General features: G+C 44.7%; 1 protein-coding gene across 1 annotated transcript in view; it reads left to right on the top strand.

The window, feature by feature from the left end:
* The window catches only part of tmem63c (transmembrane protein 63C), a 331,403-nt gene that overhangs the window by 224,373 nt on the left and 88,028 nt on the right, over window positions 1-19,002 (top strand). Inside the window, exons 16-20 of the mRNA XM_060829024.1 lie at window positions 6,340-6,446; window positions 10,340-10,426; window positions 11,466-11,531; window positions 17,137-17,299; window positions 17,585-17,690. Of these exons, the coding sequence (XP_060685007.1) occupies window positions 6,340-6,446; window positions 10,340-10,426; window positions 11,466-11,531; window positions 17,137-17,299; window positions 17,585-17,690 (529 nt within the window). The remainder of the gene's footprint in view (window positions 1-6,339; window positions 6,447-10,339; window positions 10,427-11,465; window positions 11,532-17,136; window positions 17,300-17,584; window positions 17,691-19,002) is intronic.

A 19,002-nucleotide genomic window follows, 5' to 3' on the forward strand; every position in this document is an offset into this window, starting at 1 on the left:
AATACAGGTGTAGAGGGACTGAATGTCCATTGTGAAGATGAGGTGTTGGGGCTCAAGAAATTGAAAGGCTTGCAGAAGGTGGAGGTCATGGTGGTGTCTCAAATGTAGGGAGGGAGTTCCTGGACCAAAGAGGAGAGGATGGAGTTGAGATAAGAGGAGATGAGATTTGTTAGTTGTAGGCTCGCGTAGCTCTGCCTATCACTTGCTGCTTATGCTGATTGGCAAGTAGCCCTGTTTGGTGGCTTCACCAGGTTGCCACCTCCTCATCAGGTATGCTTGGTGCTGCTCCTGGCATGCCCTCCTGCACTTTCCATCCCCTGGCTTGAGTGGGGGATATGCCGGGCCATGAGTTATTGATTGTGTTGGAGTACAGTTCTGCTGCTGTTGGTGGCCCACAGACCCTCATGGATGTCCAGTCTTGAAATACCAGATCTATTCGAAGTCTGTCCCATTTAGCACGGTGATAGTGCCACACAACACGATGGAGGGGATTCTCAATGAGAAGGTGGGACTTTGTCTCCAAAAGAGTGAAGGATGTCACTCTTACCGATACTGTCATGGACAGATGTGTTTGCAGCCAGCAGATTGGTAAGGGTGAGGTGCAGCAATGGTCTAGTGGTATTATCGCTTGACCAGAAATCCAGGTAATGTTCCTGGGACCTGAGTTTGAATCCCACCATGGCAGATGTTGAAATTTAAATTCAATAAATATCTGAAATTAACAAGTCGAATGATGACTGTAAAAAATCCATCTTGTTCACTAATGCCCTTTAGGGAATGAAATGGCCATCCTTACTTGGTCTGGCCTTCATGATACTCTAGACCTACAGCAATGTAGTTAACTCTTAACTGCCCTCTAGGTACTTACGCATGGACAATGAATGCAGGCCAGCGATGCCTTCATCCCATGAATGAATTAAAACATATAAGCTTTTTCTCATGTGTTGGGGCAGAGACCCTGTATTTCATTCCCTGACCCAGTAGCACTGACTAAGGCAGGGACACTGTATTTAATTCACAAACTCAGTAACACTGACAGAAGCAGAGATATTCTTGGAGGGCCAAAGGGCCTGTTCCTGGGCTGTAAAGTTTCCTTCTTTTTGGGTTCTCTCATCACCTGCTGCAGATCTAGTTTTGCAGCCAAGTCTTTTAAGACGTGAACAGCTCAATCAGTAATGTTGCTGCCGAACCACTCTTAGTGGTGGACATTGAAATCCCCCCCACCCAGAGTACATTTTGCATCCTTATCACCCTCACTGCTTCCTCCAAATGTTGTTTAGCATGGAGGTATACTGATTCATCAGCGGAGGGATGTGGTGACCAGCAGGAGGTTTCCTCACTTGAAACCATGAAACTTCATGGGGTCCGGGGTCAATGTTGAGGACTTGCAGGGCAACTCCCTCGTGACTGTATACCAATGTGCCACCACATCTATTGCGTCTGTCCTGCTGTTGGAACAGGATGTACCTAAGGATGGTGATGGTGGTGTCTGGTAAGATTCCATGACGTATGACAATGTCAGGCTATTGGACAGGTAAGGATGTAGATGCTGGAGAATGTAATGCAGGAAAAGCACAGCAGGTCAGGCAGCATCCAAGGAGCAGGAGAATCAACATTTTGGGCAAAAGCCCTTCATCAGGATTGAGGAATGTCAGGCTATTGTTTGACTCTCCCGGTTTAGGTAGTAACCCCTAGATGTTAGTCAGGAGGACTTTGCAGTGTTGACAGGGTTGTTTCAGGCATTGTCTAGATTAATGTCAGGTAGTCTGTCTGGTTTCATTTCTTGAAGACTTTGGAGAGATTGAGACAATTGTGTGGCTTGCTAGGCCATTTCGGAGTGCAATTGAGAGTCAACCAAATGGCTGTGGGTCTGGAGTCATGTGTAGGCCAAACCAGGTGAGGATGGCAGTTTTTCTTGCCAGAAAGACATTAGCGAGCCAGATGGATATTTCTGACAATTGACAATGATTTCAAGTTCTTAATCCCAGATTTTAAAAAAAATTGTTTTCAAGTTTCACCACCTGCTGTAGCTGGCTTCCCACTCAGGTCCTCAGAACATAGCTGAGTTTCTGGATTAAAATTCTGGTGATAATACCATTAGGCCATTGCCTTCTCTGGTGATTCCAGTTTTGCCAGGGCTCCTTGATGCCATGCTCAGTCAAATGCAGCTTTGATATCAAGGGTTGTCACTCCCCTCCCCTCTGGAATCCAGCTCTTTTGTCCATGTTTGACCCAAGGCTGTAATGAGGTCAGGAGCTGAGTGGCCCTGGCAGAACCCAAACTGGGGGTCACTGAGCAGGTTATTGCTGAGCAGGTGCTGCTTGATAGCTCTGTTGATGCCAACTTCCATCATTTTGGATGATACTAAGCTGGGTGGCAGGGTGAAATGTGATGAGGATGTTAGGAGATTACAGGGTGACCTGGACAAGTTAGGTGAGTGGTCAGATGCATGGCAGATGCAGTTTAATGTGGATAAATGTATGGTTATCCACTTTGGTGGCAAGAACAGGAAGGCAGATTACTACCTAAATGGAGTCAAGTTAGGTAAAGGGGCAGTACAAAGAGATCTGGGTGTTCTTGTACACCATCAATGAAGGTAAGCATGCAGGTACAGCAGGTAGTGAAGAAGGCTAATAGCATGCTGGCCTTCATAACAAGAGGGATTGAGTATAGAAGCAAAGAGGTTCTTCTGCAGCTGTACAGGGTCCTGGTGAGACCACACCTGGAGTACTGTGTGCAGTTCTTGTCTCCAAATTTGAGGAAAGACATTCTGGCTATTGAGGGAGTGCAGCATAGGTTCACGAGGTCAATTCCTGGAATGGCGGGACTACCGTACGTTGAAAGACTGGAGCGACTGGGCTTGTATACCCTTGAGTTTAGAAGACTGAGAGGGGAACTGATTGAGACATATAAGATTATTGAAGGATTGGACACTCTGGAGGCAGGAAATATGTTCCCGCTGATGGGTGAGTGCCGAACCAGAGGACACAGCTTAAAAATACAGGGTAGACCATTTAGGACAGAGTTGAGGAGAAACTTCTTCACCCAGAGAGTGGTGGCTGTGTGGAATGCTCTGCCCCAGAGGGCAGTGGAGGCCCAGTCTCTGGATTCATTTAAGAAAGAGTTGGATAGAGCTCTCAAGGATAGTGGAATCAAGGGTTATGGAGATAAGGCAGGAACAGGATACTGATTAAGGATGATCAGCCATGATCATATTGAATGGTGGTACAGGCTCGAAGGGCAGAATGACCTACTCCTGCACCTATTGTCTATTGTCTATTTTACTGATGATCAAAAGTAGATTGATGGAGCAGTGATTGGCAGGATTGGATTTGTCCTGCTTTTTGCATACAGGACATACTTAAGCAACTTGCCACATTTTCACGTTGATATTCATGCTTTCATTCTACTGTAACTGCTTGGCTAGGGTACCAACATGTTTTGGAGCACAAGTCTTCAGTACTGTTGCCGGAATGTTGTCAGGGCCCAAAGCCTTTGCAGTATGAAGTGCCTCTAACCATTTCTTGATATCACGTAGCATGCATCAAATTGTCTGAAGACTGTGATACTGGGACCGCACAAGTCCTGTATTACAGTTTCATCAAGTTGACACCGCACTTTGAGGTTCATCTCGTGCTGTCCCTAGCAAGCCCTCCTGAACTGTTCATTGAACCAAGTTGATCCCATGGCTTGATGGTAATGGTAGAATGGAGAATATGCCAGGCTGTGAGGTTGCAGGTTGTGTTTGGATACAATTCAGCTTCTGCTCATGGCCCACAGTTCCTCTTGGATGCTTAGTCTTGGGTTTCTAGATCTGCTCCAAGTTCAATGCATTCAGCATGCTGGTAGTGCCTCAAAACACATTGGAGGATATTTTTCAGTGTAAAGTCCAACATCATATCCATCTGAACAGTGTAATGGTACTTACACTGTGAATAACAGGATTATATTTTTAACATGGAAGGATGTTGTGAAACTTAAAAGGTATCAGAAAAGATTTACAAGGATATTGCTGGGGTAAGAGGATTTGAGCTATAAGGAGAAGCTGAACAGGCTGGGGCTGTTTTCCCTGGAGCATCAGAGGCTGAGGGGTGACCTTATTGTGGTTTATAAGATCATGAGGGGCATGAATAGAGTAAATAGCCAAAGTCTTTTCCCTGGGGTGGGGGAGTCCAGAACTGGAGGGCATAGGTTTAGGGTGAGAGGAGAAAGATATAAAAGGGACCTAAGGGGCAATTTTTGCACGCAGAAGGTGGTGCTTGTATGGAATGAGCTGCCAGAGGAAATGATAGATGCTGATAAAGTTACAACATTTGAAAGGCATTTGGATGGTTATATAAATAGGAAGGGTTTAAAGGGATATGGGCCAATGGGACTAGATTAATTTAGGATATCTGGTCTCTATTGATGAATTAGACCGAAGGGCCTGTTTCCATGCTGTACATCTCTATGACTCTATGACTCTATGTGTTTTGAAATTTTTAATTTTTTATCGTATAGAAATTGATTTATTCTTTTTCATATTCAAATATTTTGCATAATAAACTTCTGTTTTATTGTTAACACCAAATCTACAACCTTATATGTTTATGTTTCAGCGAGAGACCACCTTATTAAAAATCCTATCATACCAGATTTCAGGCTGGGATCTGTCTTGTCCAGTAAAGCCATTAGCCAGCATCATAACACAAGCAATAGCTATCTCCAACAGAAGTGTTTCTAACCTCCTTTACATTCAATGGCTTTATCATCATTGAATCTCCAGCCACTAATATTTAAAGGGTAAACATTGACCAAAACTTTAACTGTACCAGCCACAGCAGTACCATGTCTACAACAGCAGGTCTGATTCTGGGAATTCTGCAGTGAGCAGTTCACTTCGTTACTGCCCAAACTGTGTTCTCCAATTATGAAGAACGAGTTTGGTGTGTAAGGGAATACTTGCCACCTGTCTGAATAAATGCAGCTCCAAGCTTAATGCCATTCAAGATAAAGCAGCCCGCTCGGTCAGTATTCCATCCGCCACCCTCAACGTTCACCCCTGCCATCAGCTATGCTCAGTAGCAACAATGTGTACCATCTACAAGATGTATTGCAGACATTCAAAGGGTCCTTTGACAGCACCTTCCAGACTCTTGACCAATACCATCTAGAAGGACAAAGGCAGCAGATACACAGGAATTACCACCTGCAATTTCCCCTCCAAGCCATTCACCACCCTGACTTGGAAATTTATCCCTGCACGTTCAATGTTACTGGGTTACATTCCTGGAATTCCCTTCCTAACACCAGTATGGACTGCAGCAGTTCAAGAAGGCAGCTTACCAGCAGCTTCCCCAAGACAATTGGAGATAGGTAATAAATACTGGCCTAGCATTGACATTCACAATCTTAGATTTTTACTTCTAAATTAACTTTTGAATCTTGACTCTGGATCATGGGTGAAACCTCTCTTCAGAGACAATCCAAACTGCCACACAAATTCACTACATGAAAGGATGGTTCGAGGTGGACTGTCTCAAGGCAGTTTAGAAGTATTTAGATGAACCACTGAAACACTAACCATTCAACACTGTCAGCCATAGGCTGGAAAATGGATGAGAAAGAATGGATGTTTGATGACACGATGGGCCAAAGGGCATCTTTCTGTGCTGTAATGGCTCTATGACACTTCAGTATTGTGGACCTGAGAGACGCTGTCACAGGGAGATGGATGTTCCTCAGTTCATTCCTTCAGTTGTTGAACATTCTGTAACGAAATATCTTCTTGTCACTCTCACTCATGGTGACCAACTCTCTTTGCACTCCATCTGGGGGACTGATATGCCCTGCTCTGTACCTCAAAGGTTCTCTCTCCCCCATACTCTACCCAAGAGACTCCTTCCTGTGTGCTGTTTCCCAGGTATTGGGTGTCCTCTCACTCTACACAGAGATCAGCCCTATGGTTTTTTGAGATTTTTGCAACTTTACCTTACTTCAGAGATTGCCTCTCCTCGCCCTCTACTCCAGGGACTGTCACTCCCATGCTGCATCCAGGACTGGCCTCCCATATAGTCCTATAGCTTCTTGCAGTTCTCCTTAGCCGAGATGTTGCAGTGTCTGGCTGAGCTTTAGCTGCTCTGTGAATGGCTTGGATGCTTGTTTGTGACACAATGTAGGAAGAAATAAGGAATGAGATACAGGAATAGATAATGAGGGCCTGATTGTTTGTTCTACAGGGTTTGCTGAACTTTGCATCCCCATCATTTCAAAAAGCTTTTTGAGTTTGCTGATACTGAGAGTGTTTTGCCCACACATTCTAATTCCATTTTAGTCTTATCTCAACCTTCTCTTTTTCAGAATCCGATTGTAACCCAGTTTTTCCCGACCCTGCTCCTGTGGACATTCTCTGTGCTCCTTCCATTCATTGTGTACTACTCTGCTATCTTTGAATCCCATTGGACGAGGTAAATGTGTGGCATTCACCTTTTCGATGTCTTGCCCATATGGAAACAGCTCTTTAAGTAAAATATATGTCTCTAATTTTCCAGCAAGAAGGTGAGGTTGACCTGATTAATTTTAAGATGATAGGGAGCAACTTTTAACACGAAAGATACTGGAAATTTGGAATGCTCTTCCCAAAAACGTTCTGGATGTTGTGCAGAGGTTGTAGGTTCTAAGGCTGAGAGGCATTTTGGTTAAGTATCAGGTGGGTGTTGAGAATGATGCCTTGAACTAATTGAATGGCAGAACGGACCGGAGGAACTACATTATTTATCGATATTAATATCAATATTAATTAAGTCATTGAAGGTAAGCATGCAGGTACAGCAGGTAGTGAAGAAGGCTAATAGCATGCTGGCCTTCATAACAAGAGGGATTGAGTATAGCAGCAAAGAGGTTCTTCTGCAGCTGTACAGGGCCCTGGTGAGACCACCCCTGGAGTACTGTGTGCAGTTCTGGTCTCCAGATTTGAGGAAAGACATTCTGGCTATTGAGGGAGTGCAGCGTAGGTTCATGAGGTCAATTCCTGGAATGGTCCTGGATTGGACACTCTGGAGGCAGGAAACATGTTTCCGCTGATGGGTGAGTGCCAAACCAGAGGACACAGCTTAAAAATACAGGGTAGACCATTTAGGACAGAGATGAGGAGAAACTTCTTCACCCAGAGAGTGGTGGCTGTGTGGAATACTCTGTCCCAGAGGGCAGTGGAGGCCCAGTCTCTGGATTCATTTAAGAAAGAGTTGGATAGAGCTCTCAAGGATAGTGGAATCAAGGGTTATGGAGATAAGGCAGGAACAGGATACTGATTAAGGATGATCAGCCATGATCATATTGAATGGTGGTACAGGCTCAAAGGGCAGAATGGCCTACTCCTGCACCTATCGTCTATTGTCTATTACATTTAACGTCGTTATCAATTTTTGTAAATCCTGTCGCAGCCTTTACAATTGTGCAGCTTGCTCACCATTAACTGTGATCCCCCTCCAATTCCCTTTGCTGCACTATTTAATGAACAGTCTTTGGGGCAGGTCAGAGGTGCCCTCCTTAAATCTTTATATTTGAAAGGATTTCTCAGAGCCCTTCTCTTAAAAGACTCAGTGCTTCCTCCTTCCTAGCGACACAGGAGAAAATCCAGAGTAGTGTTTAGGAAACTGAAACCTGACAAGCCCCTTGAGGAATATAAAGGAAGCAAGAAAGAGCTGAAACAAGGAACTACGAGGGCTAAAAGGGGCCATGAAATGCCGTTGACAAGTAGGATTACAGAGAACCCCAAGGCATCTTATACGTATATTAGGAGCCAGAGGGGAGCTTGGGAAAGGGTAGGAGAGAGTATACACATGGAGCCAGGGGAAGTGGGTGGGGTCCTAAATGAGTACTTTGCATCGGCATTCACCAAGGTGAAGGACATGATGATGGTCAGATTAAGGAGAGGTATCTTGATATTCTCAGGAATGTCGATATTAAGAAGGAGGTGGCGTTGAGTGTCTTGAAAAACATGTAGATAGTAAGGCCCCAGGATCTGATGGGATCTATCCCAGGATATTGAGGGAGGCAAGGGAGGAGATTGCTAGGGCCTTGACAGAGATTTTTATATCCTCTTTAGCCACAGGCAAGATCCCAGAAGGTAGGAGAATATCCAGTATTGTTCTTTTGTTTAAGAAGGACAGGCCAATGAACCTTACATCAGTGATAAGGAAATTATTGGAGAATATTGTTAGGGACAGGATTTACTTGAATTGGAAGAGAATGGATTTTTTTTAGAGGTGGTCAACGTGGCTATGTGCAGGGGAGGTCTTGTCTCACAAATTTGATTTTTTTGAGGAGGTAACAAAGCTGATTAATGAGGGTGGCATGTTATCTATTAGGACTTTACTAAAAATTTGATTGGTTCCCTCATGGTAGCCTGGTCCAGATGGTTAAATCAAATGGGATCCACGCTCAGTTGAATACAAAATTAGATTGATCACAGTAGACAGTGGATAATCGTGGAAGGATGTTTATCTGACTGGAGATCATTGACCAGTGGCATTCTGCAGGGATCAGTGTTGGGACCTCTGTTGTTTGCAATATACATATGAATGATTTGGATGAAAATAAGTGATTGATGTAGAAGGTCGAATGAGCAAGATTGTAGATGGCATGAAAATTGGTGAAGTTGTGGAAAATGAGAAAGTTGTCAAAGGATACAGCAGGATGTAGATCAGTTGGAAAGTTGGCAGAGATGAGGTGATAATGCATTTTGGGAAGTCAAATGCAAGAAGAAAGTATACAATAAATGCAATACCATTACGAGCATTTACTATATAGAGAAATCGTGGGTGTGTTACAACGCGGGGTAAACCCTCCTGCTTAATATAAACCAGCAGCACAAAAAAGATTTATCCCTTGTAATAATTTGTGAAAATTGCAGAGGCCAACAACCAGTTAAAGTAACAATTTTATTTCTTAAAGTATAACAGGGAATAATTATGAAGGGCTTTTGCCCGAAACGTCAATTTTACTGCTCCTTGGATGCTGCCTGAACTGCTGTGCTTTTCCAGCACCACTCTGATCTAAACCCCAATAATTAACTAAGGACTATTTACAACTCCTTCCTCTAACCTATCTTTTACCTTCCCCTTCTATAATACTAGTTTGATAAACACCCCCCTCCCGATTAAAATATACCAAAGTTCAACTTTTCAAAACACCAGCCAGACATCCAATCTTGTTTTCTTCTTCTTAGGGGTTTCTGTTTCACAGGTTACTGATCGACAAAGGTACCTTTACGAGAGCTGTTCTGTGGGCAGTCTGCATTTGTTGTTGGCTTGGCAGTTCTCCTTCCATCTGTTCAATTCTCCCCAGTCTTATACCCCCAAAGCATTGGATTGTGACATTGACTTTTAAGATTATCAATATACTAAATTCAAACTTGATTGGAGTTTGGTATTTTTCAGGATATAATTTAAACTGATTGGCCTAAATTGAATCTGTTTTGTTGTTTCCAGGCAACCCAGTAAATCTAGCTTTCGACCAAGTATTACATTGTTACCTTATTCAGAACACTTGGTGCTGTCAGGTAGTTCTGCTAGCTTTTAACTTTCTTAAAGGTACAGTACACCCACACCTTCATAACAGGGTGCAAGTCCACTCCTCCCTGAAAGGGGCAACACAGATGGATAAGGTGATGACGAAGGCATATGGCATTCTTGCCTTCTTGTGTCCAGGAATTGAAGTTGGTAAGTCATGTTGTAGCTGTATAAATTTCTGTTCGGCCACATTTAAAGCATTGTATGCAGTTGTGGTCCCCACATGATAGGAGAGATGTGGAGGCTTTGGAGAGGATGCAAAAGAGGTTTACCAGGTTATCAACTGGATTGGAGTGTATTAGCATGATACACTCTAGTGTTGGAGGCTGAGGAGTGACCTGATAGAAGTGTAATTGTGAGAGGCAGGGATAGGCTGGGTAGTCTGAGCCGATATCCCAGAGTGGCAATGTCAAATACTAGGGAGGATAGATTTGAAATGAGAGGGGAAATGTTTAATGGAGATGGGAAAGGCAAGTTTTTTTTAACACAGAGGATGGTAGGTATCTGGAATGGTCCAGCAGAAATGATAATAACATTTAAGATGCATTTAGACAGACACGTGAACAGGCAGTGAACTGATGGATATGGACCATGTGCAGCAGATGGGATTACTTTTGAATGGTATCATGGTTGGCACAGACTTGGTGAGATGAAGGGCCTGATTCAGAACTGTGCAGCTCTTTGTTCTATGCTCTGAAAATGTTTAAGTGCCATTGTGTGGAGCTCCTAAACATTGCTTTCATTAAAGATTGAACATTGTATTCACAATCTTGTTTTTGTTGTTCCAGGTCAACTGAGAATCAAGTGACAATGCACAAATGTTATTTCTTCCTGGTCTTTATGGTCATCATTCTACCATCGCTTGGCCTGACCAGGTACTGACTCCATAACCCAGGTTACTGACTCCATAACCAGGTCCATAACCGGGTACTGACTCCATAACCAGGTCCATAACCAGGCACTGACTCCATAACCAGGTACTGACTCCATAATCAGGTCCATAATCAGGTCTATAACCAGGTACTGACTCCATAATCAGGTACTGACTCCATAATCAGGTATTGACTTCATAATTAGGTACTGACTCCATAACCAGGTACTGACTCCTTAATCAGGTCTAAAATCAGGTACTGACTCCATAACCAGGTACTGACTCCATAACCAGGTACTGACTCCATAATCAGGTCCATAACCAGGTACTGACTCCATAATCAGGTACTGACTCCATAACCAGGTACTGACTCCATAATCAGGTCCATAACCAGGTACTGACTCCATAACCAGGTACTGACTCCATAAGCAGGTCCCAGCCATCTACAAAAGGGCAAACCAGCCACAGTCATTGGGGCAGAGATCCCCTACTTCTCTGCTCAGCTCCCTCACTCACTGGGGGCAGTGACCCCCCCCCCCCCCCCCGCCCTCACCAACTCATCAGGGGCCAGTGACCCACCCACTCACCAGGGGGCAGTGACCTCCCCTTCACACTGGGGGGGCAGTGACCTCCCCCTCACACTGGGGGCAGTGACCCTCCCTCATACACTGGGGGCAGTGACCCTCCCTCACACACTGGGGGCAGTGACCCTCCCTCATACACTGGGGGCAGTGACCCTCCCTCACATACTGGGGGCAGTGACAGCCCCCTCACTCACTGGGGGGGGGGGAGCAGTGACCCACCCACCTCACTCACTGGGGGGCAGTGACCCTCCCTGACACACTGGGGTGCAGTCACCCCCCCCTCACTTACCGAGACCAGTGACTCGCCCCCTCCCAACTAACTGGGGACAGTGTGCCCCTCCCTCAGTGTGGTCAGTTACCCGTCCCCACCCCTCACGTTGCTTATTTGTTGATATCAGGGATTCCTTCCCCCAGCACCCCAATCCTGACTTTAACATTTTCTGATCTTGTGTCTTTCAGTCTTGATGTCTTTTTCCGCTGGCTATTCGACATCCATTTTCTAGATGAGGCAGATATCAAATTCCAGTGAGTATTTCTGACCTAAACTGCTTCGATATTCTCTGGAGTTTGTAAGATTGAAAAGCAATTTCCTGGAACCTAATGACATCCATGAAGGGACTTCTTGACAGGATAAATGCTGAGAGATTGTTTCCCCTTGGCTGGTGAACCCAGAGCACAGGAGCACAGTTTCAAAATAAGAGCTCGATCATTTAGAACTCAAATAATTGTGAATCTTTGGAATTCTATACCCCAGATGATTCTGGATGCTCCACCAGTTTTACAGCGGGGATAGGCACGGATTTTTGATCTCATGGAATGAAGAGGTCTGGGGAATGGTCTGGAAACCAGGTTGAATCCCAAGGTCGGCTCTGATTGTATTGAGTAATGGGGCAGGTGTGATGGGATGGATGGTGTGCTCCTGCTACTGAGCTTTTATGATCTGTGATTGTCTGAACCACTCCAGCCAAAGTGCAGGAGAGATGGAAATTCTGTGGCAGGTAACTCCCCTCAGATTTCCCCAAACTTGTTCCTTGTTCAAAGTCTTAAATAGGAGGGAGTTTATATACAGGTAGTTCTTCTACAAAGCGACAGATACATTCTTGTGCAATCCTGTATTATTGAAAAATTGTGATTTCGAAACAGCACTTAAAATGTTGGCGATGTAGTCGTGTTATATCCAACACGTATTTTAAAAGTTTGTGCTTTAGAAACAGTGTTCCTCATGCGTCAAACACATTATTGCAAATTCGCATTAATGGAACACGTGTTACAGCAAAATGAACTGTTCCTTACAGAATGTAGTTGTTGATGAATGCTTCCAACTTCTCAATAGTATTCAAAGATGGACAATAAATACTGGCCTTGCTAGTGATGCCCATATTCCATAAACTAATCAGAAAAAAAACTTAATGAGGATTCAGACTCAATGTTGAGGACTCTGAGGGCTATTTCCTTCTGTTTACACCCCTGTGCCGATGCCTCAGCTAGGTCTGCCTTACTGGTAGACCATGACTTAGCCAGGACGTGTCTGTAATGTTGGCTGCCAGAATTAATTGAGTGAATATGACTCTTAAAGGCTCTTTCTTCATTGGTGTGTGGGACAGCTATTATAATTTCGGTAGAAGTCACTAGTAGATGCTGATGAGGAGAACCTTGCAGGGTCAAGTCTGGGTGATCCGTCTGGTTTTATTTCTTGAGTGGAGATGATGGTCTAGTGATATGATTGCTCCTGACCGTTAGTCCAGAGACCCAGGTAGTGTTCTAGGGACCTGGGTTCAAATCTGCCATGAGTCTAATGATGACCATGAATCCATTACCAATTGTCAGAAAAATCACATCTCATTCACTGATGTCCTTGAGGGAAGGAAGCTGTCTTCCTGATCTGGTCTGGCCTACATGTGACTCCAGACCATAAGCAATTTTTTTTTATTTATTCATTTTGTGGGATGCGGCCATCACTGGGTGGCCAGCATTTTTATTGCCCGTCACTGGCTGTCCTTGAGAAGGTGAGGGTGAGCTGCCTTTCTTGAAGTGCTGTAGTCCCACCTGCTATGGACAAAAGGAGCTGAATTCCAGAGGGGAGGGGAGAGTGACAGCCCTTGACATCAAGGCTGCATTCAACTAAGTGTGGCATCAAGGAGGCCCAGCAAAACTGGAATCGATGGGTATCGGGGGCAAATCTACACTGGTTATGGGTCGACCCACAATGCCATTAAGGAGGGAATTCCAAGATTTTGATCTAGTGACAGTGAAGAAACAGCAATATATTTACAAGTCAGGATGGGGAGTGAATTGGAGTGGAAATTGAAGGCGGTGGTGTTCCTAAATCTCTGCTGCCCTTGTCCTTCTAAATGGAAGTGGTTGTGGGTTTGGAAGTTGCTTTCTGAGGATCTTTGGTGAATTTCTGCAGTACATCTTACGGATAATACACACTGCTGCTACTGAGCGTCGGTGATGGAGGGAGTGGGTCTTTGTGGATGTGGTGTCAATTAAGCGGCTGCTTTGTCCTGGATGGTGTCAAGCTTCTTGAGTGTTGTTGAGGCCTCACTCACCCAGGGAAGTGGGGAGTATTCCATCACACTCCTGACTTGTGCCTTGTAGATGATGGACAGGCTTTGGGAAGTCAGGAGGTGAGTAACTTGCTGCAGTATTCCTAGTTTCTGACCTGCTCTTAGAGCTCCTGTTTTTAATTTGGTGAGTCCAATTGAGTTTCTGGTCAATGGTAACCCGCAGAATGTTGACAGTTGGGGATTTAGTGATGGTAGCACCACTGAATGTCAAGGAGCGGTGGTTAGATTGTCTTTTATTTGTGATGGTAGTAGCCCACCATTTTGTGTGGCACGAATATTACTTGCCACTTGTCAGTCCAAGCCTAGATATTGTCCAGGTCTTGTTGCATTTGGATGCAGAGATGTCCTGGAGCTGAGTTAACTGACCTCCAACAACCACATCTTCCTATATGCCAGGTATAACTCTAACTAGCGTAGAGTTTGCCCCCGATACCCATCGATTCCAGTTTTGCTGTGCCTCCTTGATGCCACACTTAGTTGAATGCAGCCTTGATGTCAAGGGCTGTCCCTCTCCCCTCCCCTCTGGAATTCAGCTCCTTTTGTCCATGTTTGACCCAAGGCTGTAATGAGGTCAGGAGCTGAGTGGCCCTGGGGGAACCCAAACTGGGGGTCACTGAGCAGGTTATTGCTGAGCAGGTGCTGCTTGAAAGCACTGTTGATGACACCTTCCATCACTGTACTGATGTTCAAGAGCAGACTGATGGGGCAGTGATTGGCTGGGTTGGATTTGTCCTGCTTTTTATGCACAAGACATACCTGGGCAATTTTCCACATTGTCAGTTAGATACCAGTGTTGTAACTGTACTGGGACAGCTTGACCAGGGGAGCAGCACATGTCTTCAGTGGTGGACATTGATAGAATTTTATCGGAGCCCTCGCAGTATCCAGTGTCTCCAACTGTTTCTTGATATCACATGGAGTGAGTTGAATTGGCTGAAGATTGGTATCTGTGATGCGGGGGACCACTGGATGGGGCTGAGATGGATCATCCACTCGGCACTCCTGGACGGATGTCCTTTTGCACGGATGTACTGGCTCTTCCATCATTGAGGATGGGGATATTTGTAGAGCCTCCTCCTCCAGTAAGTTGTATAGTCATCCATCATCATTCATGACTAGATGTGGCAAGACTGCAGAGCTTCGATCTGATCCATTGGTTGTGAGATTGCTTAGCGTTGTCTATCACTTGCAACTTAAGCTGTTTGGTATGCAAATAGGCCTCAGTCCTAATGAAGGGCTTTTGCCTGAATTGCCAATTTTCCTGCTCCTCGGATGCGGCCTGACCTGCTCTGTTTTTTCAGAACCAGCCTAATCTTGACTCTAATCTCCAGCATCTGCAGTACCTACTTTCACCTATGCAAATAATCCTGTTTGGTGGCTTCACCACATGGCCATCTCATCTTAAGGTGCGCCTGGTGCTGCTTCTGGCATGCCCTCCTGCACTCTCCATTGAACCAGGGTTGATCCCTTGGCTTGATGGTAATGGTTGAGTGGGGGATATGCCGGGCCATGAGGTTACAGATTGTGCCGGAGTACAGTTCTGCTGCAGTTGATGGCCCACAGCGCCTCCTGAATCCTCGTCTGCAGTTACTAGATCTGTTCGAAGTCTGTCCCATTGAACACGGTGATAGTGCCACACAACACTCAATGTGAAGGTGGGGCTTTGTCTCCACAAGGACTGTGCACTGGTAACTCTTTCCGATCCTGTTATGGACAGATGCTTTAGCAGCTGGCAGATTCGTAAGGATGAAGTCAAGTTGGTTCCCTCATCACCTGCCACAGACCCAGTCCAGCAGGTATGTATTTTAGGACCTGACCAGCTCGATCAGTAGTACTGCTGCTGAGCCGCCTTGGTAGCGGACATTGAGATCCCTGACCCAGAGTACATGTTGTGCCTATGCCATTCTCAGTGCTTCTTCAAAGTGTTGTTCAACATGGAGGGGTACCGAGTCATCAGCTGAGGGAGGAAGGTATGTGGTAATCAGCAGGAGGTTTCCTTGCCTGTGTTTAACTTCATGGGATCCAGAGTCAATGTTGATGATTCCCGGAGTTACTCCCTCTTGAATATCCCACTGTGCTGCTACCTCTTCTGGGTCTGTCCAGCTGGTGAGACAGGACGTATCCAGGGATGGTGATGGTGGTGTCTGCAACATTGTCTGTGAAGTATGAGTCCATGAGTATGATGGTGTCAGGCTGCCGCTTAATTAGTCCGTGAGACAGCTCTCTCAATTTTGGCACTAGCCCCCAAGATGTTAGTGAGGAGGACTTTGCAGGGTTGACAGGGCTGTTTCATAGAACATAGAACATTACAGCACAGAACAGGCCCTTTGGCCCTCAATGTTGCGCTGACCTGTGAACTAATCTTGCCCATCCCCCTACACTATCTCATCATCATCCATATGCTTACCCAAGGACTGTTTAAATGGCCTAATGTGGCTGAGTTAACCATAATGGCAGGCAGAGCATTCCATGCCCTTACCACTCTCTGAGTAAAGAACCTGCTTCTGACATCTGTCTTAAATCTATCACTCCTCAATTTGCAGCTACGCCCCCTCGTACAAGCATTTTCTCCAACAGCCTACCATGTGGAACCTTATCAAAGGCTTTACGGAAGTCCATGTATACCACGGCAACTGCCCTACCCTCATCTACATGCTTGGTCACCTTCTCAAAAAACTGAAATGAGGCTTGTGAGATATGATCTGCCCTTGACGAAACCATTTTAACAATCTGCAATCAAATTGTTGCTTTCTAGATGATTATAAATCCTATCTCTTACAATCCTTTCCAAAACTTTTCCTATACCAGATATAAGGCTCACTGGTTTATAATCACCTAGGTCATCTCTACTGCCCTTCTTGAACAAGGGCACAACATTTGCAATCCTCCAGTTCTCTGGTACTAAACTTGTAGCCAATGACAACTCAAGGATCAAGGCCAAAGGCTCCAATCTCCTTCCTAGCCTCCCAGAGAATCCTTGGATAAATCCCATCTGGCCCAGAGGACTTATCTACTTTCACACCTTCTAGAATTGATAACACCGCCCCCTTAGTAACCTCAATCCTTTCTAGTCTAATATCTTGTATCTCAATCTTCTCCTCCACAATATTCTCCTTTTCCTGAGTGAAAACGGATGAGAAACATTTGTTGAGTACCTCTCTGCTCTCCACAGGGTCCACACACAAATCCAGTCAAGTGTAGACCAGATCAGGTTTGGATGGAAGGTTTCTATCGCAGAAGAGTGTGGTGCTGGAAAAGCACAGCAGATCAGGCAGTATTAGGAATTCCTGATGAGGGGCTTTTGCCCAAAACATTGACTTTCCTGCTCCTCAGATGCTGCCTGACCCGCTGTGCTTTTCCAGCACCATACTCTCGATTCAAATCTCCAGCATCTGCAATCCTTACTTTCTACCTCAGAAGGACATTGGTGAACTAGATGGATTATTACAATGATCAGGCAGTTTCATGACCATCTGAAACTTTCTTTTATGCCAGAATTTTAATTGATTGAATTTAAAATCAATTTCCCAATGTAAATTACTCATTTCCTTCTGTTGCAGATGTGTCTTTCTCCCAGATAATGGAGCTTTCTTTGTTAACTACGTGATAACATCCAGTTTTATTGGTACAGCGATGGAATTGCTACGCATCCCAGGGCTGCTGGTATACACAGCACGACTTGCTTTTGCTAAATCGAAGGCTGAGCAAATACATGTGAAAAAGGTAAAGGTCTAAAAATGATCCCAGGATTCTCTTGTGTTATAAAAGTATACAATACATGAACAAGTCACTACATTTGGCACTGAATAGCCTGTATATACCTCAGTATCTTGGGTGAGCTTTTGGGATCCGATTGGTGCTAAGATTCCCTATATCAGGAGTTCACACATCTAAGTTCTGAGGAACCTGTCTTTTAATTGGCGGGTATCTGATGATTGTGAATGTTCAATGCTTTTTGATTCTAAATGCTTGTTTAATTCTATTCTACTTCTCCACCTCTCTCTCTAGAATCAGGCCTACGAATATCAGTTTGGTCTAGAGTATGCTTGGACAATGTGTATATTTGCTGTTGTGATGACATACAGCATTACATGTCCAATAATCGTTCCCTTTGGTGAGTGTCCCTGATTAACTGTGTTCTGTGAGTAAGTGTCTATAAATATGGCCTGCAAATGCTATTATGTCCTTTCTGAACTGTGCTGGCTAGAATTGAATCCTGAAATGAGATCGAATGTGAAACAGAATGTGAAACAAAAAACACTTTGTATTTGAAGAACCCCGACCCTCCCATCTCCTTGAGATAAGGACAAACTTTCTCTTCCCCTTTTTCACCTTTCATTAGCCTTTCACTGTATCTAAGTAATCAGATTGCTGTGCATTGGAGGAGCAGAAATACCTTCCAACTAAATATTGGGAATACGCAAACTGTTGTCTTTAATCCCTGCCACAAACTGTGTTCCACACTCCAACCTTTCCCTTTGTAATTGCCTGAGGCTGAACAAAACTGTTCACAAACTTGGTGCCAAATCTGACCCGAGGATGATCTCCTGATCATGTAAATAAACCACAATCACAGAGTCATAGAGATGTACAGCACATAAACAGACCTTTCAGTTCCAACCCGTCCATGCCGACCAGATATCCCAACCCAATCTAGTCCCAGCTGACAGCACCCGGCCCATATCCCTCCAAACCCTTCCTATTCATATACCCATCCAAATGCCTCTTAAATGTTGCAGTTGTACCAGCCTCCACCACTTCCTCTGGCAGCTCATTCCATACACACACCACCCTCTGTGTGAAAAGGTTGGCCCTTAGGTCTCTTTTATATCTTTCCCCTCTCACCCTAAACCTATGCCCTCTAGTTCTGGACTCCCCCACTCCAGAGAAAAGACCTTGTCTATTTATCCTATCCATGCACCTCATAATTTTGTAAACCTCTATAAGGTCACCCCTCAAACTCCGATGCTCCAGGGAAAACAGCCCCAGCCTATTCAGCCTCTCCCTATAGCTCAAATCCTCCAACCCTGGCAACATCTTTGTCAATCTTTTATGAATGCTTTCAAGTTTCACAACATCCTTCCGATAGGAAGGAGACCAGAATTGCACGCAATATTCCAAAAGTAGCCTAAACTGCATCCTGTACAACTGCAACATGACCTCCCAACTCCTGAACTCAATGCTCTGATCAATAAAAGAAAGCATACCAAACACTTTCTTCACTATCCTATCTACCTGTGACTCCACTTTCAAGGAGCTATGAATCTGCACTACAAGGTCTCTTTGTTCAGCAACACTCACGAGGACCTTACCATTAAGTGTATATGTCCTTCTAAGATTTGCTTTCACAAAATGCAGTACCTTGCAGTTATCTAAATTAAATTTCATCTGCCACTTCTCTGCCCATTGGCCCATCTGCCCAACGT

This window comes from Hemiscyllium ocellatum, chromosome 8 (genome assembly GCF_020745735.1).
Source record: "Hemiscyllium ocellatum isolate sHemOce1 chromosome 8, sHemOce1.pat.X.cur, whole genome shotgun sequence".
In the NCBI taxonomy this organism is placed as follows: domain Eukaryota; kingdom Metazoa; phylum Chordata; class Chondrichthyes; order Orectolobiformes; family Hemiscylliidae; genus Hemiscyllium; species Hemiscyllium ocellatum.